Below are 27,538 nucleotides of genomic sequence, written 5' to 3' on the forward strand. Positions count from 1 at the left end.
GCTCAGTGCAGGAGTCACTAAATCATCCCAGACAAATGTCTGTCCAGCCTTTGTTTGAACACTTCCATTGAAGGAAAACTCACCACCTCCTGTGGTAACCTGTTCCACTCATTGATCATCCTCACTAATATCTAATTTGCGTCTCCTCCCTTTCAGTTTCATCCCATTGCTTCTAGTCTTTTCCTGTGCAGATGAGAATATGGCTGATCCCTCTGCACTGTGACAGCATCACATTGTTGACTCAAGTTCAGTCTATGATGTATTAGTATACCCATTTTTTTTACATGTGATTCCCTATAACAGCAGCAAAACACACACCCTTAACATACCTTGCGTGGGCAGTGCCCTTATTACAATGGCAGCCACAGTACCCACAACTAAGCCAGACACATATAATTCATTTCTTTGGGGTGCTGATTTTGTCCTTTTTCAGTTTTAGTAGGCTAACTAGACCACCAATTACGTAATGACAGAGGTCAGAGCATACATGGGGAACAGAACTGGTACAGTTTGGGGATGTACAGCATAAACTGCATGACATACCCCTCTTTACATATGTTATCCTCTAGATGAACGTATAGCTATGATCACAAGATCTCCCACACTTGGTTATTAAAGTCATTGGAGCTTCTTGGTTCAGAGATCTTGAAGACCAGTTTTTCTCATCTCCAGTCTCCCACAAGTCATGCATTGAGGACTGCAGGTATCTTCATTAGGTTCAATGCCTCAGTAATTTCCTGGGGACCAAAGATAAGGACCTCTGCTGCAGACAATGGCATACGTAGAGCCTCTGGGTCCTCCTGTACATTGTCCCTCATCAGATTGTAGCTTCTCAACTGTCTTCTGCTGATGTGTTTCTGGCCAGGAGTTGACACTCAAGTAACTTTATGTTTTCTACAGGCTTCTATTGAAGTGGAGAAATTGTATGAAGAAGAATTGTATGAAGAAGAATTGTATGAATCACCAGCAGAAAGCTTCTTCTTCCAGTGCATCCTACTTGTGAGTAGCTGCTTTTCTACTCTTCATTTCTGTATTAGTATCTGATTTTCTGCCACTTGACTTTATCAATAATACATGAACTGTTAGATGGACTCTGGTGTCCCGTCAAGTATTGACATGTGAAATCAGACTCCTGGCATTTCAACTGGCCATACACTAGTCCACTGGTTTCCAAACTTTTTTAGCCATGGAGCCCTTTTTGAAGCATAAGTTTCTCGTAGAGCCCTAAATCAGGAGAGGGGTTAGGGGAGTGGCTTATCACAACATATAAATTTTACCTCCATTGTTATAAAAAGTACAGGGCCGTTTAAAAAAATAAACAGGGAGCAACCAGGAGCACTGGATGGGCTATTAATATACATTATATTTAAAATTAACATGCTGCGGAATTAAATACCGCAACTCATGTCAGCGTCCACACGGGTTTTGTGCAGATATCTTCCACAGCATGTGGATGAGATGTTCAAAATCTCATCCACTTTGCTACTATAGCTACTGTAAATTCTGCAGCAAATTCATCCCATGTAGTAATAGTGACCCTCTATATTGGGGGCCCCAGTAGTAATAGCGACCCCTATATAGGTGGCTCTAGTACTAATAACATCCCTTACATTGGCCCCAGTAGTAATAGTGACCCTTATTTTGGCCCTAGTCGTAATAGTGTCCCTCTTTGCAGCCTCCGCAGTAATAGGCTCCGCCATTACAGACCCAGTAGTAATAGGGTCCCCTATATTGGTCCCAGTAGTAATAGGGTCCCCTATAATGGTCCCAGTAGTAATAGCGCCCCCTATATTGATCCCAGTAGTAATAGCATCTCCTATATTTGCCCTAGTAGTAATAGCATCAGTAGTAATAGCGTCCCCTATATTGGCCCATTAGTAATAGCGTCCACTGTTTTAGCCATAGTAGTAAAAGCGTCCCCTATATTGGCCCCAGTAGTAATATCATCCCCTATATTGGCCCCAGTAGTAATATCATCCCCTATATTGGCCCCAGTAGTAATATCATCCCCTATATTGGCCCCAGTAGTAATATCATCCCCTATATTGGCTCCAGTAGTAATAGCTTTCCCTATACTGGTTTAAATCCCTGCAAGATTAATAACTCTGCTAAACCTAGTAAAACCTTCTTAAATTCAGAAGGAACCAGTACTTTAATTTCAAACAGTTCATTAACTCCTTCTAAGTCAGTTGTGCATGTGATTTAATACACAGTGTGCCAAAAAAAATACATAGGAAGTACTAACAACGAATATCCTGCATTCTGGAATAATTCAATTCAGCTTTGTAAAAAAAAAGGCTTTGTAATGGTTTACTAAGAGAGAAGTATCATACATGCTGTAGGCTTTGAATTGTTAACTTTGTGGGGGATGCCACACTATATAGTCCCCAGTAGTAATAGTGACACTTCACAGCGTCCCCAGTAGTAATACTGACATCCCACAGTAGCCAGTAGTAATAGTGACATCCCATAGTGGCCCCCAGTAGTAATAGCGACATCCCAAAGTGTCCCCTGTAGCAATAGCGTCCCCCCCCCCTCTGAGACCCAAATCCCCCCCCCCCCCCCCAGCTCCTCTGCTTGGCACTGTTTCCACTGATCCCAGGAGCACATTGTGATGTGCTGCCGGACACCTCCTCCCCTACTCTTGCGGAACCAAGTAGGAGACGTCAGAGGAGGGGAGAGGAGGATCCCAGCTGCACACTGACATCACAGTGTGCGCCAGGATCAGTGCTTCTAGCAGCGCTGCTGAGTGAATACCAGCAGGGGAGCTGCGGCACCCAAGCCAGTATTTACTAATGTGGTGAGCGGCGGACGGCAGCGAGTGCCAGCTGGGAAGGCTCTGAGTGCCGCCTCTGGCACGCGTGCCATAGGTTCGCCACCACTGCTATATAACCTCTTGCATTGCAACAAAAAAACAGAAGCTCTTGTAAACATCACTTAACTGTTTGTCATTGTTCATTTCTCTGATGCATCAAATAATAATTAGGCATACCTGATTGATATGGCTACAATACCCCTTAAGTATCACCTAAATTAAGTGATAACTTTAACACCTGAAATGCTTTGTATAGGTAGGTTTTATTAAACCAGATTGGACTGCAATCTTCGGAAGTCTGTGTTTATGTCTTTGTCATCTTACTGCAGGACTTCACTCTCTGTTCCTGTTTAGTTTCCTTATCTGTATAACGTCTGGAAGAGTTTCTGCATCATAGTAACACTGTTGTCTTTCTTCCAGACCTTTGTGCACATCATCTTATTTCCGGGGATCTTGTGGGCTCTAGAGTGGAGATATGGGACAAGAGGTCTGACCAGAGACCCAGTGTTCAGGTTGGTGGATGATGCTTCCCAGCAGTATTGATGAAGGTCACCATCCTGGTTAGACTCATCCTCCTTACTTCACTTCCAGACACAGTGCGAATAAGAATGTCATTAAAATGTATGTTTTTATTTGGTAGAAATAAGCTTAAAAAACATGTTTTGAAGCGAAACAATGCTGCTTCTTTAGTATTGCTAGAGACTTACGCTAGTTAATAGCAGGACAGGGGCTGGGCACATGGATTAAGATGTTAAGCCCTTGCCCCAGTAGTAAACTGGTTCTACCAAATAAAAACTGAGAAACTTTAATCCCTTAATGCCACAGGACATAAGTTTACCTCCTGACTGGGAGACAGAATGTATGTGTTTTCTCTCCCTGCCTTCCAAAAAAAATTAACAAAAGTTTTACAATATTTGATATATACCCAAAAATGGCAACAATAAGGTTAAAAACACGCCCATATTTGGCCATGCTGACACAAAAATAACAAAGCTATGGCTTTTGAAAAGTGGAGATGAAAATCCTCTAAAAGTTGTTGTGTCCTTATGGCCAGAATAGGCCATGTCCTTAAGGGGCTAATGACAACATCTGTGTATGTGCATGTATACGGTATTAAAGGGCTGTGCCCTATTCCCAGCCTTTTGTACCATAACATTCTGTTCTACATATGTCTACGAACGGGCTGAACGTTTCCTAGATTGGCTGCACTCGACACCCTATACATATACTTCTCTTGCTACCTCACCTTCAAGATACCTAACTGACAAGGACTAGGTATCCTGATCTCCACTAAAGTAGCTGCACTCCTTTTTCTACACCATGTCATCTGCAGTGTGAATAAGGGAAGTTTAGTGGTCCAGAGATAGACGCTACATAAGCAATGTAGTCACTTTTAATTAAATAAGCGTGTACGACTTTCAGGAATAAAGCTCATGCTTGTCACTCATATTCCACCTGACAATGCACTCTGTACCCTATTGGCTGACATGGTGCTCATTCCCATTGGACAATCTATCTTCCAACAACAACTCTGGGATCGACTAGCCAGGTAGAGAGAAGATAGAAGGCTTGTGATTGGAGGATTAGCCCTCCACATAGGTTGGTTGTGAGTCAGAGAGAGTGGCACTTGGAGTATGGGAGAAGAAGGGGTTAAGTCATTAAAGAGAGCCGAAGCAAGAGCAGGAGAGAGAAAAGCCAGTGCGGTGAGAAGGAAGAGGTGTGAGTTCACAAAAAGTGAGTTACCTCAAAGATAGACGGAGGGAAAAAAGGAAGAATCCGTTTATATAATAATAGAGAAAGAATAAGGAAGAAGAAGAATAAATGAGATCTATTTAAAGTAAAAAAGGAAGCGAGAAGAAGAAGGGCAAAGCATAGTGTACAGATGTGGTCCCTGTACTTACCTTATCATAGAGCCCAAGTGTACAGATGTGGTTCCTGTACTCACCAGTAGTTATCTACCTCAGAGTGAATCCATTCCCAATGTATGAAGCATAATTTATTGAAGATCTATCGATGCATACAGGCTGACATCACAAACCTGACATTTAACCCCTTAACGACTGCCCCATCGGGAAACTACGTCCTCAGTAAGTGGGCTTTAATTTTAGAGGACGTAGTTTTATGCATCCTCTTTGGATTGATGCCCACTGGCCTGAGGACGTGACAGCTCCATGCTGTCGGTGCCCGCAGGTAGCCGACAGCATAGAGCTGTCATCCCAGGATGCGGGCAGTCCCCCCCGGCATTGCGATCAGCGTTATCCAATCGATAGCGCCGATCGCAAAAAAGTTAACAAAACTGTGTAAAAAAGTAGTAATTCAGCTGCTCTGATGGATCGGATCCATCACGGCAGCTGAAAATACTCACACGGCTTGTCGGCGGTGTCCCCCGGAGATCTGGTCCTGCCAGACCCGCCGGCGGCCTTCTGCGCATGCGCGCCAGGCGATGACGTCACGCGCACGCGCAGAAGCCCGGGTGTCCCCGGCAAATTTAAAATTTCCTGGCTCCCGGCTCCTGAAGGTAGCCGGGAACCAGGAGGTGTTACTGGGGACCGGTGTGAGCGGTCCCCGGGCCCGCGATCGCCGCTATCCATTGGATACCGGCGATCGCGAAAAAGTTGAAAAAGTAAAAGAAAAGTGAAGTTTCACCTCCTCTCATGGATCGGATCCATGAGGGGAGGTGAAAATACTCACCCCCGGTCCTCTGCGATGTCCCGATGTCCCGGGACCCGAAATCCCCGTCTGCGCATGCGCGCGTGCACAGAGGGTCTCGAGCCCCGGGAAATTCAAACTTCCTCTGCTCCTGGCTGCCATGTGTAGCCAAGAGCAGAGGGATGTCACAAGGGACATGATCACTGTCATCCAATGGATGACAGTGATCATGTAAAGTAAAAAAAAAAAGTGCAAAAAGTAAAAATAAAAAATAAAAAAGGGGTAAAAGGTTTTTAAAAAAGTGCAAAAAGTAAAAAAAAAAGTTTTAAAAAGTTTTAAAAAGTTAAAAAAAAGCTTGCGTTTCATCTCCCCCCACGGATCATATCCGTGAGGGAGGATGAAATGACGTACCTAAGGCCCGCGGATTTATCCGCGGACCTTACCCCAGCTTCTGCGCACGTGCCCGTCGCCAATATGGCAGGCGCATGCGCAAAAGCTGCGGTAATTTAAAATCTCCCTGCTCCTGGCTACAAAACTTAGCCGAGAGCCTGGAGATTTCACGGGGGCCGCGGTGAGCGGTTCCTGGTCACGTGTTCGCCGTTATCCAATGGATAATGGTGATCACGTAAAAGTAAAAAAAGGTGAAGGTTCATCTTCCCTCACCGATGCGATCGGTGAGAGGAGATGAAACTTTTTACCGGAGGCCTCCGTATTTGCACCCCGACGCAATCTTCTTCCGTGAACTTTCCTGTATTCTGCGCATCCGACCGCCGGCAAAACAGCGTACACATGCGCAGGAGTCGGGGAGCACAGGAAACTTAATATCTCCTTGCTCTCGGCGACCAACGGATAGGAATTATGGATTCCGCATGCGTCTGATCCGCGGTATTACGCAGATCAATCGCATTGGATTACACAATTCCGCTCACATTAGTGGGTCGGAATTGCGTAATCCATTTGCAGAAAAGAGAACGCAGCAGGTTCTATTTTACCGTGGAGATCCGCAACATAGAGCCCTTTGTGCTCCGTGGTTGTGGATATACCCGCTGCCCATACGCTACTACATTGTATACGGGCTGCGGGTACCCGCGTCATCGCTAAGCGACGGTGCGGGAAATAAAAACAACAAAAAAAAAAAAAGTGTACTGCGCATGACCACCTGTGTGAGTACGCAGTTATGCGCAGTACACTACGTGGCCGTACGCAGGGTCATGGCCGGGCTCACAGCCGGGATCCGCTGCGGGCCTCCGCAAGCGGATTCCACCTACGGCTGTGTGAGCCCGGCGTTATTCAGACCGCTACCTGTGATACGTATTTTACAAGAAGCCCCGGGAACGCTCGCCTTCCTGCAGTTCCAGGAGCAGCTTGTTGAGCGCCTTCTATGTGAGACCGCCGCACCTCATCAAGCTTACGGAGACTCACGGAGCGCCATTTTTTACACCCCATCCCCGCCACTGAGGTCAAGAAATACCCCCAAAAAGCATGAGAGGAGGGGGGATACACGGTTTTATTGCCCCATGTGCCCAACCCAACCAGCCTCCGTAATTACCCCTGTCTTTGGAAATACTACACAGTTCACATTATTACTTTTATCTAAGATTTGGGGAACACCGAAAAGGGCGCGGAGAGGGGGACGGGATATTTTTAGGGAGTCGATTTTTATTCCGTACAAATGAGCAATGGGGCCTGGGATTTATTCAGTTGTGCCCTGCAATCCAACGGGTGTTCCCTCCATTACAGGTCTTGCCATGCTTCCTGTAAGTAGATTAGGGCCACAATGGGTATGTTTCTGAACACGGGACAAACGGGGGTATGCATTTTGGGGTGAAAGTCTTCATTCCTATGTACACTGTACAAAAAAACTGTTTTTAAATTGACAACATTGCCAAAAAAAATGAAAATTGTAATTTTTTTCCTACTGCTTTGCTTAGATTTATTCAAAAATTGTAGTGTAAAAATACACAGTACACCCCTAGATAAATTCGTTAGGGGGTCTACTTTTCAAAATGGGGTCATTTGTGGGGGTTCTCTTTGATTTTGGCCGCTCAAGAGCTCTACAAATGTGCTATGGGGCCTAAAACGCCTTCAAGGAAAATCTATGTTCTGAAAGCCACCGACTACTCCTTTCGTTTTGGGCCCCGTTGTGCATCCAGACATAAGATTAGGGCCACACTGGGTATGTCTCGGAACACGGGAGAAACAGGGGTATCCATTTTGGGGTGAAAGGCTTCATTCGTGTGTGCTGTACAAAAAATGCTGTTTTTAAAATGACAGAATTGACAAAAAAACGAAAATCACAATTTTTTCCTTTTGCTTGGCTTGAATTCATTCAAAAACTGTGGGGTCAAAATGGGCAGTACACCCCTAGATAAATTCGTTAAGGGGTCTAGTTTTCAAAATGTGGTCACTTGTGGGGGTTCTCTTTGGTTTTGGCCACTCAAGAGCTCTACAAAAGTGCTATGGGGCCTAAAACGCCTTCAAGCAAAATTTATGTTCTGAAAGCCACCGCCTGCTCCTTTCATTTTGGGTCCCGTTGTGCATCCAGAGATAAGATTAGGGCCACAATGGGTATGTTTCTGAACACGGGAGAAACGGGGGTATCCATTTTGGGGTGTAAATCCTCATTTTCATGGGTTCTATAGGAAAAAAATATATCTTTAAAATGACATATTTGCAAAAATATGAAATTTTATTTTTTCTCCCCTAAATTGAACTAATTCCTGAAAAAAACTGGTGGGGTCAAAATACTCATGACACCCCTCAGTGAATACATTAAGGGGTGTAGTTTTAAAATGGGGTCATTTGTGGGGGTATCTATTATTCTGACACTTATGAGCCTTTGCAAACTTGGCTTGGTGCAGGAAAACAAAGTGCTCCTCAAAATGCTGCAAAGTAATGTAAAATTTGTACGTCCTCTAAATAGTTAAAAAATACACAAAAGTTTTTCAAGTGTGCATTCAGAATAAAGTAAACAGATGGAAATACATATCTTATCAAAAATTGGTACAGTATGTTTGGACATATTTGAGATATTACGGTTGAAAATGTGAAAAAATGACAATTTTTTCAAAATTTTTCCAATATTGGTACTTTTAATAAATATACACAAATGATATCGGTCTCTTTTTACAACCTAAATGAAGTACAACATGTGGCGAAAAAACAGTGTCAGAATCACTTGGATATGTAAAGCCTTTACGGAGTTATGCTACGTTGAACGACGCATGTCAGATTTCCAAAGTTTAGCTCCGTCACTAAGGCGCAAACAGGCTTCGTCACTAAGGGGTTAAGATCACAATACCCTGCCCGAACTCACGGGTAGCAGCATACAAAAGAACACGCCAAACTAGAGAGCCACTCAGATTGTGTGGTCCCCAGACGCAGTTCGGGAGGGAAGAGAAGTGGAGCCACCGCTGCTGCCATTTTATACTGCCACCAATCCCTCCAGTTCATTACAGAAGCACAGAGAGTATCTAGATATTGGCAACACACGTAGGACACTTGGCTGGTCTTACACATAGCTTTTTTGTTTTTCTGAAATGTTGTGTTCTTTATGGTTTTCATGTTGATATCTTTTGTCATGTTGTTTAACATTCGGATGTTAGCTGTAGATCAATAGAGAATTATGAAGCACAGTGCAAGCAATGCCTTTTTGTTGCCTTTTTTTTGGATGTGTTGAGTAGTTTTAGGGGTCCATGGAGTTTTTATAATCACAGCCTGCTCAAGTTATGGCTTTTTTTTGTCATTTTTTCAAAACCTTGACCAGAAACTGCAATAAAAATGCCTGTAAAAATCACAAATGAAGCTAAAAAAGCTGAAAAAATAATGTGTGAAGGAAGGCCAAAACTCGTCTTTAGCTGCCTCCACTAGACTCTGTTCTGTTGGCTCCCTCTTTACAAATGGAAACCAGCAGAGCTTATCTTAGACTTCTTTCACATCTGCGTCGGGGGTTTCGTTTTCCTGCTCCATTCAGGGATCAGGAAAAGCAAATCCCTATGCCGAATGGATCTGTGGTCTGCGCAGATGTGAAGGCAGCCTTAATGGATAGTGGGTGGTGAAAGTTCAAAAATACCCTGGTCCACTATCAAAATGTGTTGTACATCCCTCTAGATGTATGTACTACATAATTGTATAACCCCTGAAGGGATATGACCATTGCTGACATTGTTGTAGTATGACTTTAGTAACCCTCATCCTAGCCCTGACACTAATGCCATGGACCCTAACCCAACAACCAACAGACTTTTTGCACATTTAACACATGCAAATAGAAAATACGTACCTGACCCGCCTGGGATCTAAGTAAACATAAGTAGGATTTTTCACTTAAGGCCTTTTTAGACAAAATGACTATCGTTCAAATGAGCGAAAGTGACTGAATTTAATTGTTTAGTCTAAAAGCACGCCAACTATAGAGCAATAAATGCTAATCGTTCACGTTTCGTTCATCTTCATGGTTTGCAGCATAAAAATCATTGTTAGCTCGGTCCTTAATCGTTTGGTATAAATACCGATACTTCGGTCCCTCTCATCAACGTGAGCAATATGGGGCTGTGAATCATGGCGCTATATCATGCTCCCCACCATTTAAATTCCCAGCGGATGCAAGGAGTTTTTAAGTCAAAACAGCCTTGCATTACTTTGGAGATTATATATATATATATATATACTACCCATATACATATTGGTTCTATCGCTTTATTTTCTTCTCAGAACAACAAGGAGGAAAGTGAGTGTAAAACCGAATCCTGAGAACATTGATGATGCGGAGGAAGAAGTTGTGGCCGAAAGAGAAACAGTGAAACAAGCCAAAGCCAGCAAACATCTGGAGGAGGTAAGCTGCCAAAACAAGGGGCGTCATCCTGTTATCTGTGTCAGGCCAATCCCTGGGGACGCCACTCTGCCAAGCCACAAATAGGAGGTGAAAGGGAAATTAAAGTCACATAACCCTGTTGGTTATCCGGAGATTATCATCATCAGTAGTCTAGCATTAAGGATCTCTGCCCCCTCGTCATCCCCACAACTGGTTCATTGTATTCAGAGATGAGTAGGATCCACTGGACACCCTCCCTGTATAGAACCGCATGTCAGAAGATCTCTTACTCTCTGCAGCTTCCTTTTCTTTTCTGCTTCCTTCACCTTTTTATTTTTCCTCTTCTTCTTGTCCTTTTTTTTCTGATTCTCCCTCTTCATTTCCCTATTCCTTTGCTTCACCATTTTACGTACAATCAATTCTTTCCACTCCCTCTTCTCTATCATCTTTATCATTTTCTTCTCTTACTCTATTTTGTCCTCTTCTTCCTCTTCTAATTTATCTTCCTCTTCTCCTTCATTTTAATCTCACTCCTTATTTCCACTTTCTGCCTCCTCTTTCTACTTCTTTTCTTTCTCTTCCTCTTATTATTTTTCCTCCTCTTCCAATTCATCTTGCTTATCTTTTTTAGCTTTTTTCCCCCTATTTTTCCTCTTCTTTCTCTCTTTAATATTCGTCTTCTGCTTTTTACTCACCTTTTTCCTCTTATTATTAGTATTTTTCCTCCTCTTCTAATTCTTCTTCTTTATCTTTTTTGCTTCTTCCTCCTACTTCTTATCTTCTTTCTTTCCTTCATATTCTTCTTCTCCTTCTCCCTCTTCTTCTCCTTCTAGGCACCAGCCATCATTGTGGACAATCTACGTAAGGAATTCAAAGTGAAGTCAGGTGTTTGTGGCTTTAAGAAGAAGAAAAGAGTTGCCACCAAGAACATTTCCTTCTGTGTGAAGAGAGGTGAGCTGCAGCAGACCCCACCCATGCTTGGCATATAACGCTGACATTCACCACAAGTGGCATCATTTTAGCCAGTGTAGCTGCGGCATCCATAAGAGCTCCAGTGACAGGAAAAAACATCCCCCTTTAGTGACATTAGTCACTGTAAGAGCTGGTCTGGGTCTGCTAGGAACCTGCAGCTCTGCTGTGACAGGGAGCACCCACCAGGTCAAACAGCAGGAGTAACACTTCCACTTTCTCTCTTCATTACATAGTGTTCATTGAGTGCTAGGTAGCCTGTAAAGCAGAAGCAGTTAAGAACCACTTTTGTCTTCTTCTCCCTAATTTCCTTAAAACCCAGGGTGGTGTATTCCATCAGGACCCAGCAATTTATCTATTTTAATCTTTTTAAGATGGCTCTGCACTTTCTCCTGAGTTAAGGCCCACTTAAACAGGACGAATGTCAGGCATCTACACTCGTCTTCGCAAGTACCCGCTCACATGCTTTTGCATTGGAGCAAGTATCACAGTGGGGCGGCTGCAAGAGATTTCACTAGAGATGAGCGAGCACGCTCGGATAAAGCAGTTTCACCCCCGCCCCACAAGCCTGCTCAGACCAGTAAGCAGTTACTCGAGAAGAGCGATGCTCGCTCAAGTAACTGCTTTATCTGAGTGTGCTCGCTTATCTCTAGATTTCACTCCTCACTCTCCCACGCCCCTCTCCATTCAGTTAACATTGTGGCCACTCAGTACTGAAAGGCTGCTAATTACACTGAACGATCATCGTTCAGAATTTTATGCTGGATAAAATCCTGATTGATGAGTGTAAATAGCGGCCGTTCAGTACTGAATGGCCGCTATGTTATATGAATGGAAATGGGCGGGGAAGAACGAGGAGTGAAATCTCCTGTGGCCGCCCCGCTGTGAAGCAATGATACTTGCTCCTGTTCAAAAGCATGTGAGCGGGTACTTATGGGGGACGAGTGTTGGGCATCGTTTGCCCGACATTCATCCCGTCTAAATCTCATCTGGCATTTCCTCTGTGAATACAATGAAGATAAAACTATTTAATAGATTTGCTTTCTCCTCATCACCCTCTACAATTTCTGCTACATAATTTAGTAAAGGGCCAACATTATTAATCTTTTTACTATTTATATAATGGAAGAAAAGTTTAGTGTTAGTTTTTCTCTCTTTTACAATGATTTATTATATTATGGTCATTATTTCTCAGGTACCCTCCGACCTGCACCTCTGTTATTCTATCACTTCTGGTCGTTGCAGCGGCGTTTTTTTTGCATGATCAAAATGCGCAGAAAAATATGTGCATATAAACAAATTGCATCATAACCCGTGTTTGTTGCGTTGAGATAAAAAGAAGCCTCCATAGGGAAACATGGGGGAAAAAAAAAAAGGAAAAATCGCAGAAAGATAGAACATGCCACAATTTTTTATCCTCTTAACATTGCATCAGTGAAAACATTGCAGATGGGAAAGAAGGCATTGTAAATCATTGGTTTCATAATCTGCTTTTTACTGACTATTGCATTAGGCAAAAATCATGCGATTTTTCTCACCTGTGTGAAACTACCCTTTAGGGCTTATTCACAGGAGCGTATATTGGCCGGTGGTGAAAACGCTACTATGTGATTCGGGGCTCAGCTTATTGTCGTCATCCTGCTCTCTAAATTGGGAGAAGGCGGGATGGGGCGGGAGCTAGTGTGCTAAGCTCATGCCCCCTTTCTGCCCCTTGCCGCTGTTTGCAATGAAAGGGATGGGACCAGGCGGAGCCTAACTCTGCCCTCCCCCCTCCTATTGCAAGCTGCGGCAAGGGGCGGAGAGGAGAAGAGAAGGGGGAAGGAGTTTAGCAGTCATGCTGCTAAACTCCCTCCCGCCTCTCTTCTCCGGCGGCTGTCACTGGCTTCCATAGGAGTCTATGCAGCCGACGGCGTGAAAGCGCAGGATATGGCGCTTTTACATCGCAGAAATATGCCCCTGTGCACTGATGCATTGTAAACCAATGGATCAGAGGGGCAGTGTATATCGGCCGGGCGTGAAAACCAGGCCAATATACGCCTGTGTAAATAAGCCCTGAGGGCGCATTCAAGCATGTGAGAAAATCCTGGTCTTCATTCGCATTCAAAATGGTGCAGTTCCACTTTGCCACTGGATCCCTGTGAAAGGCCAAGGGAGAAGGTCACAGGATAGGGTCCAGGGCACGCTGATGCCTCAGTCATAGGTACGGAAGATAAGAAATTATAAAAAGTTCCTGCACTCCTGGTGTGAGAGTAGATAAAAGAACAAGCGGGTAGGAAAATTGTTTGTTTCTTTTTTTTTTTAAGTTACCCTACCCACTTTTTCTTTTATCCACTCACATACTAGGAACTTTTTTATTTCTTATTTCCAGGATTTTTTTAATCTCACAGCTGGGTGTTTTTTTTGTAGGTAGGGTGTTTTTGATAACACAACTGGGTGATAGCCATAGGTGATCTGTTCACTGATGGGTTTCCAGGTCTTTCTGTCATATATATCACGTGTTGCCCGTTTATTGTGATTGTCCAGGTGAAGTTTTCGGGTTGCTGGGCCCCAATGGTGCAGGAAAAAGCACCTCAATCTACATGCTGGCGGGGGAGATTAAACCGACCGCAGGGGAGGTAAGCATGTCGTTGCTACAGTACAAAATGTTGTCTTGGTCATAGCGGTTGCCCTCATAATTGTTATTATCATTATATTTATAGCATAAAAGGGGTTATACACAAAATACATCCACCGGGGAAGGCAATCAAATCGTAATATGCAGCGCCACTGTACGGAACCTGAGCCGCGATTCCCAAAAGATCCACATAGAGAAGAGAAGTTGCGGCAGCATATAAGGCGCAATAACATTTTTTCTTTCCTTTATTTCTCCATGTTCATTAAAACGGCAACGTTTCGGCCACTGATGGCCTTTGTCAAGCTCAATTATACCAGCTTCAGATGGTTAAACTCTGTCTGCGTCCATGTATTTCAACCACACTTGCGCGGTTTCCCATCAGCAAGCGAAAAATCATACTCATGTCACTACCGGTTGGCTGGACTTGTGCATGCGTCAAAGCACCCAGAGCTCACACTCAGGTTACAGCGCAGGCGCTATTCTGATGGTGGTCACATGATCATCCAGGCATCCAGCGGTCTATGTGCAAGCGCAAGAACTTGCATGGCATCACGAGATTACGTCACTAAACGTCACTAAAGGGGTTATTGACAGTATAATGTTAGCCATGGTGATGGAGAGCTTAAGCAAAACGTGCGATGGGTCATCTTTCTCTGAAGATATCATAGAATTAACTATCTGGTGGCTCAACTACCAGAATGATAATACAATATGAGATTTGGAAGGCACAGTTGATCACCTTATATGATCTATTTGAGGATTGGTTGATGTAATCAGCTAAATTTTTTATTGCACCTTATATGCTGCCACAACTTCTCTTCTTTGTGTATATCTATATCATAGTCATCTTCATTTCTGTGGTCAGGATCTCAGCATTCATCATTTCTGGTCAGTTATTGTCAGAAGGGCTGTATTAATTGCTTCCCTTGCTGTCTTGCCCTACAGATAGTGCTGCATGGTGCTCAATGCTCCGATGGCTCCAACACATTCCTGGGATTCTGCTGTCAGGACAATCCATTGTGGCCAGACATGACCGTGAAGCAACATCTGGAGATATATGCTGCTGTGAAGGGAATGAAGAAGGAAGATGGCGCCCTGGCCATCAGGAGGTAAAATCCTTATCCTTCTCATCAGTTGGGAAAGTGTTGTTAAAGTCAGGTGAGGAGAAGGATACAGAGACTTGGAAGACCTCTCAATATGTGTCAAGGTTCCAGTCTAAAAGTCCCATCATATACTAATCTGCTGGGAGGGTGGAGGTATGGATTCATCCTATCTTATACGAATTAGTGACTTGCAATGAATGACTAGGTATCATGGTGTCTTTCAGAGTGTCCGAGGCTCTAGAGCTGAAGGAACATCTTAATAAACCGGCCAAGAAGTTGTCAGCAGGAGTTTCCAGAAAGGTGGGGTGATCTTCTGTGTCGCTTTCAATTTATACTCTGCGGTTATTTTCTCCTTTATGTCTTTAGCGCTATGGACACCATTGAACACTTTTCTTTATTGCATTGCATGTATTTTTACAAATAAAAATGATTTGCTATTGTTTTTTATTAAAAAATGTTTTCATTTTGCATCTGGAGATTGCATGTAATGAGGTACAATACAAGCCAATCCATCCTGTTCTGTCTCCAGTTGTGGGTCGGGAGGGGTGTCGTCTCTCCTTAAGGAGATCACCTAGAAAGTGAGTGAGGAGACTTATTTGCATATATTTCCCAGAGGAGTATGCATGGCCTTATAAGTTTCCTCAGTTGTCAGGTGTCTCAGGTGTCTCCACACAACTTCTAGGTGCTCTCCCTAAGGAGTGATTATACCCGTCCCGACCCATGTCTATAGGCCCTTTCACTAGCCAAGTCAGAAACAAACTGTGCATGGATTTCTGGCTTGGTTTTCAATTCCAAATCTTTCTTTTAAAGACTTACTTAACCCCTTAGTGATCAAGCCTGTTTGCGCCTTAATGACCAGGCCAAATTTTGCAAATCTGACACATGTCAATTTAGCATGGAAAAACACCAGAAAGGTTTTGCATATCCAAGCGATTCTGACATTGTTTTTTCGCCACATGTTGTACTTCATTTAGGCGGAAAAAAAAGACCGATAGAATTTGTGTTTATTTATTAAAAGCGCCAAAATTGGGAAAATTTTGAAAAAATCGTCATTTTTTCACATTTCCAACTGCAATATCTCAAATATGTGCAAACATAATATAGAAATTTTTGCTAAGATTTATATTTCCATCCGTTTACTTTATTTTGGGCGCACATTGGAAAAACTTTCGGTTTTTTTTAACCATTTAGGAGACGTACAAATTTAACATTACTTTTCAGCATTTTGAGGAACAAGCCAAGATTGGAAAGGCTCATAGGAGTCAAAATAATAGATACCCCCACAATTGACCCCATTTTAAAAACTACACCCCTTAACGTATTCACTGAGAGGTGTCATGAGTGTTTTAACCCCACAGGTTTTTTTTAAGGAGTCAATGCAATTTAGAAGAGAAAAACTAAAATTTCATATTTTTGCAAATATGTCATTTTAAAGACAGGACTTTTTTCTATAGTACACATGAAAATGAGGATTTGCACCCCAGAATGGATAAGCCTGTTTGTCCCGTGCTCAGAAACATACCCATTGTGGCCCTAGTATTACGTCTGTATGCACAACATACATATCGGAACACAAATTTTGCTTGAAGGAGATTTAGGCGCTATTGCACACTTGTAGAGCCATTGAGTGACCAAAACGATGGAGAACACCCACAAGTGACCCCATTTTGAAAAGTAGACCCCTCAACGAATTTATCTAGAGGTACGATGACTTTTTTGACTTCACAGTTTTTAAATGAATCTAAGCCAAGCCGAAGGAAAAAAATTACGATTTTCATTTTTCTGGTAATTCTGTAATTTTAAAAGCAGTTTTTTTTGTACAGCACATATACGAATGAAAACTTGCGCCCCAAAATGGATACCCCTGTTTGTCCTGTGCTCAGAAACATACCCATTGTGGCCCTAATCATATGTCTGGATGCACAATGGGGCCCAAAATGAAAGGAGCAACCGGTGGCTTTTGGAACAGAAATCTTGCTAGAAGGAGATTTAGGCCCTATTGCACACTTGTAGAGCCATTGAGTGACCAAAACGATGGAGAACCCCCACAAGTGACCCCAATATGAAAAGTAGACCCCTTAACGAATTTATCTAGGGGTACAATGACTTTTTTGACTTCACAGTTTTTGAATGAATCTAAGCCAAGCCGAAGGAAAAAAATTACGATTTTCATTTTTTGGGCAATTCTGTCTTTTTAAAAGCGTTTTTTTTGTACAGCACGTATATGAATGAAGACTTGCACCCCAAAATGGGTACCCCTGTTTGTCCTGTGCTCAGAAACATACCCATTGTGGCCCTAATCTTATGTCTGGATGCACAATGGGGCCCAAAATGAAAAGAGCAACCGGTGGTTTTTCTGAACAGAAATTTTGCTTGAAGGAGATTTAGGCCCTATTGCACACTTGTAGAGCCATTGAGTGACCAAAACGATGGAGAACCCCCACAAGTGACCCCATTTTGAAAAGTAGACCCCTTAATGAATTTATCTAGGGGTATGATGACTTTTTTGACTTCACAGTTTTTGAATGAATCTAAGCCAAGCAGAAGGAAAAAATTATGATTTTCATTTTTTTGGCAATTGTGTCAATTTAAAAACAGTTTTTTTTGTCCATTGTACATAGGAATGAAGATGTTCACCCCAAAATGGATACCCACGTTTGTCCCGTGTTCAGAAACATACCCATTGTGGCCCTAATCTACTTAAAGAAATCATGGCTAGGCCTATAATGGAAGGAGCATCCGTTGGATTTCAGGGTACAACGGAATAAATTCCAGGCCCCATTGCCCACTTGTAGAGCCATCGAGCGGCCAAAACAATAGAGAACACCCACAAATGACCCCATTTTGAAAACTAGACCCCTTAACAAATTCATCTAGGGGTGTACTGCGTATTTTGACCCCACAGTATTTGAATGAATCTAAGCAAAGCAGAAGGAAAAAAATTACGATTTTCATTTTTTGGCAATTTTGTCAATTTAAAAACAGTTTTTTTTGTACAGTGTACATAGGAATGAAGACGTTCACCCCAAAATGGATACCCCCGTTTGTCCCGTGTTCAGAAACATATCCATTGTGGCCCTAATCTACTTACAGGACACATGGCTAGGCCCACAATGGAGAGAATGCCCGCTGGATTTCAGGGCAGAACTGAATAAATTCCAGGCCCCATTGCCCACTTATACGGAAAAAAAATTGACTTCCTAAAAATAATCCCCCCCCCGCCATCCCAATTTTTTGGCATTCCCTAAATATTAGATAAAGGTAATAATATAAATTGCCTTTTATCTCCGAAGACAGGGGTAATTAGGGAGGCTGGTTGGGTTGGGCACATGGGGCAAGAAAACCGTGTATCCCCCCTCCTCTCATGCTTTTTGGGGGGTATTTCGTAACCTCAGCGGCGGGGATGGGGTGTAAAAAGTGGCGCTCTGTGAGGCTTTGTAATCTTGCTGCGGTGCAGCGGTCTCACAGAGAAGGCGCTCAACAAGGTGCTCCTGGAATTGCATGAAGGCGAGCGTTCCCAGGGCTTCTTGTAAATTACAGATTACAGGTAGCGGTCTGAATAACGCCGGGCTCACACGGCCGTAGGTGGAATCGGCTTGCGGAGGCACGCAGCGGATCCCATCTGTGAGCCGGCCATGACCCTGCGTACGGCCGCGTAATGTACTGCGCATAACTGCCTACTCACACAGGCGGTCATGCGCAGTACACTGTTGTTTGTTTTTATTACCCGCACCGTCGCTTAGAGATGACCCGGGTACCCGCAGCCCGTACACAATGTGTTTGCATATGGGCTGCGGGTATATCCACGGTCATAGAGCACAATGGGCTCTAGGTCGCGGATATCCGCAGTAAAATATAGCATGCCGTGTTCTGTTTCTGCGAGTGGATTACGTAATTCCGACCCACTAATTGGGGGGAATTGTGTAATCCAATGCATGCAATTGATCCGTGGATTACCGCTGATCAAGCGCATGCAGAACCCATAATTCCTCTCCGGTCATGCGTGACCGGCCTAATGTTAGATCGCTACTTTATCACGTGACCGGGGACCGCTCAACGAGGTCTCCGGTCACTGCTCCAAGCACTCAGCGACCGTTGGTCGCTGGGAGAAAGGAGATTTAAAATTTCCTGGGCTCTCCGGCTCCTGCGAATGTGTCCGGCTTCTTGACAGTGGGCGCACGCGCAGCAGCCAGAAGGGTCCATGGAGGATAATCGCATCTGGATTAAAAGGCGGAAGCCTTCGAGAAGATGTTTCATCTCCCCCCACCGATCGCATCGGTGAGGGGAGATGAAACTTCCACTTTTTAAAGAACTTTTACGTGATCGCCATTATGCATTGGATAATGGCGATCACGTGACCAGTAACCGCATACCGCAGCTCCCCGTGACATCTCCAGGCTCTTGGCTACCTTTGGTAGCCAGCAGCAGGGAGATTTTAAATTTCTTGGGCAATATTTCACTTTTGCGCATGTGTCCGCCATCATGCTGACGGGCGCGTGCGCAGAAGCTGGGGTAAGGTCCGCGGATGAACATCCCATCAGGGAACAAATCCGGGGACCTTGGGTACGTAATTTCATCCCCCCTTATGGATATGATCTGTAAGGGGAGATGAAACTTTAACTTTATAAACTTTAAACTTTTTTTTTTTTTTTTTTACTTTTTAACTTTATATGATCACCATTATCCGATGGATAACGGTGATTATGTGACTGAGAACCGCATACAGCGGTCCCCAGTCATATCTCCCTGCACTCGGCTAACTGTGACAGCCGGTTGCAGGGAGATTTTGAATTTGCCGGGCTCGCCGGCCTTCTGCGCATGCGCGCCACATCGGCACATCGCAGAAGCCAGCGGGGGGTCCGGAGACCGGCCGGAGGACATGGAGGAAGCGGGGTGAGTATTTTCACCTTCCGTCATGGATCTGATCCATGAGGGGAGGTGAAACTTTTCTTTTTTTTACACTTTTCTACACTTTTCTGCGATCGCCGTTATCCATTGTATAACGGCGATCGCGGTACCGGGGACCGCTCACCGCAGTCCCCGCTGACATCTCCTGCCTCCCGGCTACCTACAGGAGTCGGGAGCCAGGAGATTTTAAATTTCCCGCGCCGCTGGGCCTTCTGCGCATGCGGCTGACGTAATGCCGCCTGGCGCGCATGCGCAGAAGAACGGCTACGGGGCCTGGAGCATCGGGAGAGCGGGCAGCAGTGTGCCGGACCCGGGTGAGTAATTTCAGCTGCTCAAATGGATCCGATCCATCAGGGCAGCTGAATATGTAACTTTTTTTCAACTTTTGTTTACTTTTTTGCGATCGGTGCTATCTATTGGATAGCGCCGATCGCAATGCCGGGGGGGGGGGGTCCATACAGCTCCGGATGACAGCTCCATGCTGTCGGCTACCTGCGGACACTGACAGCATGGAGCTGTCACGTCCACAGCCCGAGGGGCTTTATTCTCTGCAGGACACATGTTTTTACATCCTCAGAGAATAAAGCCCACTTCGGGAGGACGTAAAAACACTATGGGCTGGTCGTTAAGGGGTTAAGGGGTCTGACATTGATTTGAAGGAATGCTGCCATCCAATAGGTGGGGCTTCAGAAGTTTTGTTCCATCTTCCTTATTTGCATATCAGTTGTCTGATAGCTCTGTCTGCAGCCCTACTCTTCTCGCTCCAGAAAGCTACTGTGAGCTAAAAAAAACTGAAATAAAAACTGAAATGGTAATTTAAAAAGAATGTAAACGGATATTCTGGGCTTTTTTGAACTGATGCCTATCATCTGGATAGGTCCTCAGTAACTGATAAATGGGGGTCCGCTGCTCAGACTCCACATCCACCAGCTGATCGTCCAGCCTGCTGTCCAGTGCAGTGTTCCAGAGGTCATACTCAGCGACCAAATGTGTTATTTGTTGTAAGGGCAAACAAATCAAACAAACCCCCATGTCGGAACGACAGATAAATAATAATAGCCTGTGTGTCTTATCAATTCTGTAACATACTTTAATTAAAAATGTTTTTGTTTTAGCACAGAAAATTGAGGCTGAAGTGCAGCCCCTCTACAATATACTACTTGTTTTTAGGCACTCAGCTTCCTTAGCAACTGGGATGTTAGGATATATGCTAAGCTGTAGGGGAGAGTGTGTCTTCACAGGTTCAGCTTCCCTGCACTCACAACTCTCAGATCTGCAGTCAGGGTGTACACAAACATTGCGTCCTCTGTTTGCCTCTATCTTTATGTTGTAGGCATTATTTATATATATATATATATCATGTGTCCATGTATTCAATCTTTATAGGCTGCTTTACTCGGTCTTGTGTGTTTGCATGGTCATAGTATATATAGAGCATGTATAGAGAGATCTCAAGATATGCTGTAACCATGCAAACACACAAGACGTAGTAAAGCAGCTAATAAAGGGCAATCCAATAAAAAATTATTCTGCTTAGCCTACAACATAAAGTTAAGTGCACATAGGAGGATGGGTAATTACATATATCATCAGCAGAAGCAAAGATTGTGCACACACTTACTGCAGCTCTGAGAGCTGTATGAGTGCCGGGAAGCTGAGCCTATGAAGACAACATCTTATCTGCTAGGGAAGCTAAATGCCTAACAACATGCAGTGGATTGCAGAGGCGTTGCACTTCAGTCTTGATTTTCATTGGTAAAACACAAAAAATGTTTATGAAAGTATATTATAAGATTGAAGAGGCACACATGATAAGCATACGTTTTCTGAAAAGTTAGGTACGCTTTAAGATGACTTTGTATACTGTAATGTACTTCTTTAATTCCTAGCAGTTGGAAAAAAAACCTTGAAACATTTAACATATTTCACATAGAAGATTTCCCACATCTAAATACACATCTAGATGGGAGCAGTAACAAAAAACCAACCTTAGTTTATTGTCGCCCTAAATTCAAACCTCACCAAGAGACTATATAGGTTTTCTGGACCTTTTGGAGTTACACATGGATTATTTTGAGAATATCCCCACTCAATTCTTTTCCAGGATGCCTCAAAAGTACATCCGAATGATATCCAAAATGTGAAACAAACCTAATTGCTCCAGAACCAGTCAATTTTTCCTATTTTTTCATAGTTCTTTGTAATTAATAATGACCAATCAGTTCTTAAAGCCTTATTATAACCTCCTTTATTCCACGATCCTGAAAAGCCTCGTTAACTCATTCACTTTTTTTTAAGTCAGTCAGGTGGTAGTAGTTCCTTCAAAGATGAAGGAACTGCCCAACTGGAATTCTGTGTACCTAAGGGCAGAGATGATGACTCTGACTTAACAATAGGTACCCATTCTTGGTTTTCTTAGGGCTGGTTGCACCAGCCATGACATTAACCATGGTTTAAGTAAACTGTAATCACTTGTTGAACTAGTTTTAGGCAAAATGCGTTGCACCAACACTTTTTGATCTAATATTTGAAAAACTAAGTTCAAGTGAACTGTGATCAAAAGTTTAACCTAGAAGAAACGTATTTCACACGGTGATTGGTGGCTGTAGTCAGGTGATCTTCCCAGCTTTAATAGAAATCTTCCCAGCATTCATAGTGATAGTAAAAACAATAGCTGCTACCACTGGAAAGCGGGGGTGTAATTTCAAAACCCAAAAAAAGCCTATCAGCCAAGCCGCCATCTTGAATTTTGACAGTTGAACTTCAATCAACGAGTTTAGTCCACCAAGTTGATCCGAGATTTGAACCTGATTATGGGTTAAACCACGTTGGTGCAATGTTTTTCTACTTGATTAGTGATCACCTCTTGTTGATTAAAACGTTGATACAACGGGCCATGAATATGTGAGTTTGAACTTTGTTACCACATTGGAGATTTTAGATCTACGTATTTTCCAGTCCAGTCTGTTGTTCTCACATTTTTCTGCATTTTGGGCAAAATATACATAGTTGGCATTCTTGGATCAGTCACCTTTAAATATTCACATTTAATTCAACTAATTAACCCTTAAACAAATGCCAGACGAAGATTACAACTATATCACATAGCAGGTTGTAGTCTAAATGATGGTAACTCACTGAGTTCAACTGCCTCATTACTGGAGAAATATACTTCTGTGATCAAAGCAACATTTACGTCCTTATCTCTAGGTTCCACAATTATATTTTTCCTACCACAGAGATCTGGTAGGACATCTTGCTCTTTTACCGAAATATTATCTAAAAAAAGTATGTCTATAGTCTATCCTTTGTAGATCCTGACTAATTCAACAAATGCTCTCACATATCGGTTCGATGAAACAGATAGCATGGTTTGACTACTTAGTTTCAAATCAAATAATTCCGGTACTGGAAATAGGGAACCCTCCACAATTATTTTACAACTCACAAAGTGTATCCAACTATCCTCTGCACTGTTGGGTTTTCTAAGAAGCCCGTCAACACTAGCAGGTATGGACATTGCTATACGTCTATAAAGATCAGGCAGAGGCTAAATATAGGGGACTCCAATGCAAAATTTGTACTGTGGCCCCTCAAGCATCCATGTGCCATTTATAATACTGTTGTCCTCTTATATGATCGAGAGACCTTTGGGCCCCCTGAGGCTCCAGGGCCCAGTAGTAACTGCTACCTCTGCACTCCCTATAGATATGCCTCTGATACTGTTATCCTTATCAATAAACTAAACATTTATTTGCATTTTAATTATGTTTTTCCTCTTGTCATCCCACCCTTACCTTGTTTTTATTTTGTCTAAAAAACTACTTTTATTCATCTTAAATACCCCAGAAATCCCCATAACAGCTATTAGTAGAATTCTATCTTCTCTAATACTTGCTGTATAATCACTTGGCTCACACTCTAATGACATCATACGTTTTTGGACAGAACGCCCACTTTTTTTTCTTCCATTTCTATACCTCCCCTTATTCTTTTCATTTTGTCTACCAAATGAAATAATCCTATTTTGCCCGCGGATGGCATTTTAATTAATTAGCGTTTTTCACACGCGGGAAAAAACATGCAGCATGCTCCATTTTACCGCAGATTCCGCGCGGATCGGCCACATTGCTATCTATGGGTGGGGATATCTGCATGCAAAAAAAGAAACCATTTAAAGCAAATCCGCACGGAATCTGCTGCAGAAATCTGCGCGGATTGTATTTTTCTAGTGGACATGAGGCCTAAGTTTAAAACTTATTCCCTATCCACAGGACAGGAAATAAATGTCTGATATGTAGAGGAAATAAATGTCTGATATGTAGAGGTCCAACCGCTGGGATCCCCGCCCATCACATAAATGGGGGTCCTGTATACCCCCCCACTAATGGAGCAGGAGCAAGCATGCTTGCCTTGGGACTCCAGTTCTCGTGATCAGTGGAGGTTCCAGAGTCCAGACTTACACCAATCAGACCTTTATCCTATATCCTGTGCATAACACCCAAGATCTAAAAAACATTTTTTTTCCTTTACGTAAGGTGTGCTTTGCTATCAGCATGTTGGGGAACCCAACCATCGTTCTCCTGGATGAACCTTCCACTGGTCTGGACCCCAAAGGTCAACAGCGTATGTGGTGAGTATCCTCCTGACATCAAGCACATCCTCCCATTGTATAACCATTACAAAATCAGTCGGAATCTGAGAAATGTCTCATTATTGTAATATGAATACTTCTAAGGAGAGCCATCCGTGCAGCCTTCAAGAACAATGAGAGGGGAGCCATTCTGACCACACATTACATGGAGGAGGCCGAGGCAGTGTGTGACCGCGTGGCAATTATGGTGTCTGGGAAACTCAGGTAAAGACACAAAGGACATCTCCTGGTTTTCTGTTGAAGACATTCAGAAGACTGATGTCCACCAGACTCAATTTCCTCACAGTGCTGATTTATGGAGTCCGACCGTAGTACACATAGATTGTGTATCCTTCTCAGCTCTTTTGAGATTTTTTCAAGATTTCTGAAGTCTTCACAGGTCTTCTGAGATCTTTTTAAGTCTTCTCAGGTCTTCAGAATTTTTGTGAGATCTTTGCAGATCTTCTCAGGCTTTCAGAAGTCTTCTCTCTGACTTGCAGGTGCATTGGATCCATCCAGCAGCTGAAGAGCAAATTCGGTAAAGGATATCTCTTGGAGATTAAAGTGAAGGATTCTCAAAATGTCGATGAAATTCATCAAGCGGTAACCCGGCTCTTCCCAGACGCAGCTAGGCAGGACAGGTGATTAATAGCAAGGTCATTGACACAGGTCATCAAGCCCGGACTACTACTGGTGGGCTGCAGTGCTTGATAACACAGTTCTAGTCCCCCTTTAACTGACCTTTCTTTTCTATAATGTTCATATATTGTACATAAGATACTATCCTTACTGGTTGTGGCCCCTGAAGAGGCCATATCAGCCCCTCTTATCAGGCACTGTTGTGAACCTTGTAGACTGAGTTGACTGACCCTTTTTGATGATGCTCTGCGGCTGTGGCGTGTCTGATGTGGCTGTCACAGTTTCAGCCACATTGTAGGTGGACCTTGGCCATGTGCATCCACAGCATGTAAACCCAGCCTTTCAGGTTGTTTGATTGAATTGGACCTAAATTGGCATCAATCTGAGGTCCTTAACATCAGATGGCTACTTTGTGGAGACACAGCCAATGTTTCTTTGATATGCTTAGTGAGAGACATCTGTGTTCTTTTCAGAAGTTGGTGGCCATCTCTAAGGGTAGGGACACACGCAGTAGATAAGATTTTCAAATTGTTAGTCTATTTCCCAAGATTTTGCCGGTAATACAGCAGATTTTCTGAGCATCATTTTGAAGTAGAGTAGGCACGTCAAAAAATCGCATCTAAAAGAACCTATGGTTTTCTATAAGTTCTTTTCAGATGAACGATTTTTTGATGCGCTGAAAAGTCCTCTTCAGCTGCTGCTAAAGTCCCTCCCGCTCCCCTTGCTGGCAGCCCTCATAGGCTTCAATGGGAGCTTTCGGGTGATCGCAGCCAAAAGATAGAACAAAACCTATCTATTCCAGACGCGCGTAAAAGCAGCTGTCTGGAATCGGCAGTGTATGCGCTATCTTTTTCCAATACTTCAGATGGTCGCGATTTTCGGACGATGTTTTATCCACGTGTCACAATAAAAAGTTTGTGTGAATAAGGCCTCCACCATACTTGTAGGATCACACGATGTGCTGGCTGAGACCCCAAGTGCATGCATGGTAGGCATAGTGAAAATGCGCAACCTCCGCAGAAACGCAGGAGGATGGTGTCAGAATGGTGAGCTGCGAGCAGCCTTATGATTGGCGCAGTATGTAACAGGTGACTAACAGGCAAGACAGACGATTAAGGTGTAAGCCAGGACAGGTGGCTGAGATGCAGGTCAGTGGCTGAAATACTGGACAAGTGATAGACAGGACTGTGATTGAGACATAGGACTGGTGATTGACAGACAGGACAGGTGATTGACTTGACAAGCAACACAGGTGATGAACAAGCAGGATAGGTAGAACAGGTGATCGACTTGCAGGACTGGTAAATAACAGGCAGGATAGATGATTGAAATGGAAGACAGGTAACTGATAGGTGGAACAGGACCGTTGACTGGCAGACAAGGGGCTGATAGGCACCACAGGTGATTGACGTGTGGATAGGTGACAGATTTGCAGGACAGGTGACTGACAGTACAGGTGACTTGAAATTAGGACAGGTGGTTGAAGGACAATGACTGAAAGACTGTCCAGTTGGCTGACAGACAGGACAGGTGACTTACATGCAGGACTGTTGACTGTCAGGACGGGTTATTGACAGACAGGACAGATCATTGACCTTATAGGCACAACAGGTAATTAATAAGCAGGACAGGTAACTTAAAGGCAGGACAGGTGATTGACAGGCAGGACAGGTAATTTATTGATTGCCGTGCAGGACATTTTAATGAGAGGCCGGACAGGTGATTTACAAGTGTAACAGGTGCCAATCAAACATAATAGACAAGACAAGTTATTGAAAGCCAGGCCTGTACTGACAATAATGGTCAGAAGGCTTCGGCATTTCTTCCAGACCATTGAGGGACACTTCACTCTTCTTGCATCTGGGTTGATACATTTAATTCCGTTTCCCCCATGTTACTTTGTGCTCCTCCCAAGCGGTCATCATCCTAGCCCACGTGTATACATGCGGATTTTGATATGGAAAGTTCTGTAGGTGCGTCTTGCAGATTTATTCCGCTCATGTGAAAGCTCCCTAAGACCTTGCAGTACATGAGGGGTTTGCTTTTTCCCCAGGTTCTCCGTGCTGCTGGTCTACAAGATCCCTATGGCTAATGTGAAGTCCTTATCCCAGGCGTTCTTACACCTTGAGGAAGGTAAGGATCTGCTGAAGAGGTGGGGATATACCACCGTACCTGTAATGGGGGAAGGGATTCCCATCATAAACCTTACAGAATCTACAGGATCCTAGAAGTCTTCAGGCGACGCTTTGATATCTGCTTTCTCTCCCCGCAGCAAAGCATCTCTACAACATTGAGGAGTACAGCTTCTCGCAGCCCACCCTGGAGCAGGTACCCCCATACCGCGGGCAGGATTGGGGTGAAGGACTGTCTGGGGGTGAATGGATGGTGGGCAGTC

At 43.6% G+C, this 27,538-nt stretch overlaps 1 protein-coding gene across 1 annotated transcript in view; it reads left to right on the forward strand.

Moving 5' to 3' along the window:
• LOC136587427 (ATP-binding cassette sub-family A member 9-like) overlaps positions 1 to 27,538 on the forward strand; it is a 103,257-nt gene that overhangs the window by 71,884 nt on the left and 3,835 nt on the right. The window contains exons 24-35 of the mRNA XM_066585996.1: positions 901 to 999; positions 3,236 to 3,327; positions 10,178 to 10,298; positions 11,111 to 11,228; positions 13,770 to 13,861; positions 14,806 to 14,969; positions 15,188 to 15,263; positions 24,410 to 24,504; positions 24,610 to 24,729; positions 25,005 to 25,145; positions 27,197 to 27,276; positions 27,416 to 27,471. Of these exons, the coding sequence (XP_066442093.1) occupies positions 901 to 999; positions 3,236 to 3,327; positions 10,178 to 10,298; positions 11,111 to 11,228; positions 13,770 to 13,861; positions 14,806 to 14,969; positions 15,188 to 15,263; positions 24,410 to 24,504; positions 24,610 to 24,729; positions 25,005 to 25,145; positions 27,197 to 27,276; positions 27,416 to 27,471 (1,254 nt within the window). The remainder of the gene's footprint in view (positions 1 to 900; positions 1,000 to 3,235; positions 3,328 to 10,177; positions 10,299 to 11,110; positions 11,229 to 13,769; positions 13,862 to 14,805; positions 14,970 to 15,187; positions 15,264 to 24,409; positions 24,505 to 24,609; positions 24,730 to 25,004; positions 25,146 to 27,196; positions 27,277 to 27,415; positions 27,472 to 27,538) is intronic.

Source organism: Eleutherodactylus coqui, chromosome 13, assembly GCF_035609145.1.
Source record: "Eleutherodactylus coqui strain aEleCoq1 chromosome 13, aEleCoq1.hap1, whole genome shotgun sequence".
Taxonomy (NCBI): domain Eukaryota; kingdom Metazoa; phylum Chordata; class Amphibia; order Anura; family Eleutherodactylidae; genus Eleutherodactylus; species Eleutherodactylus coqui.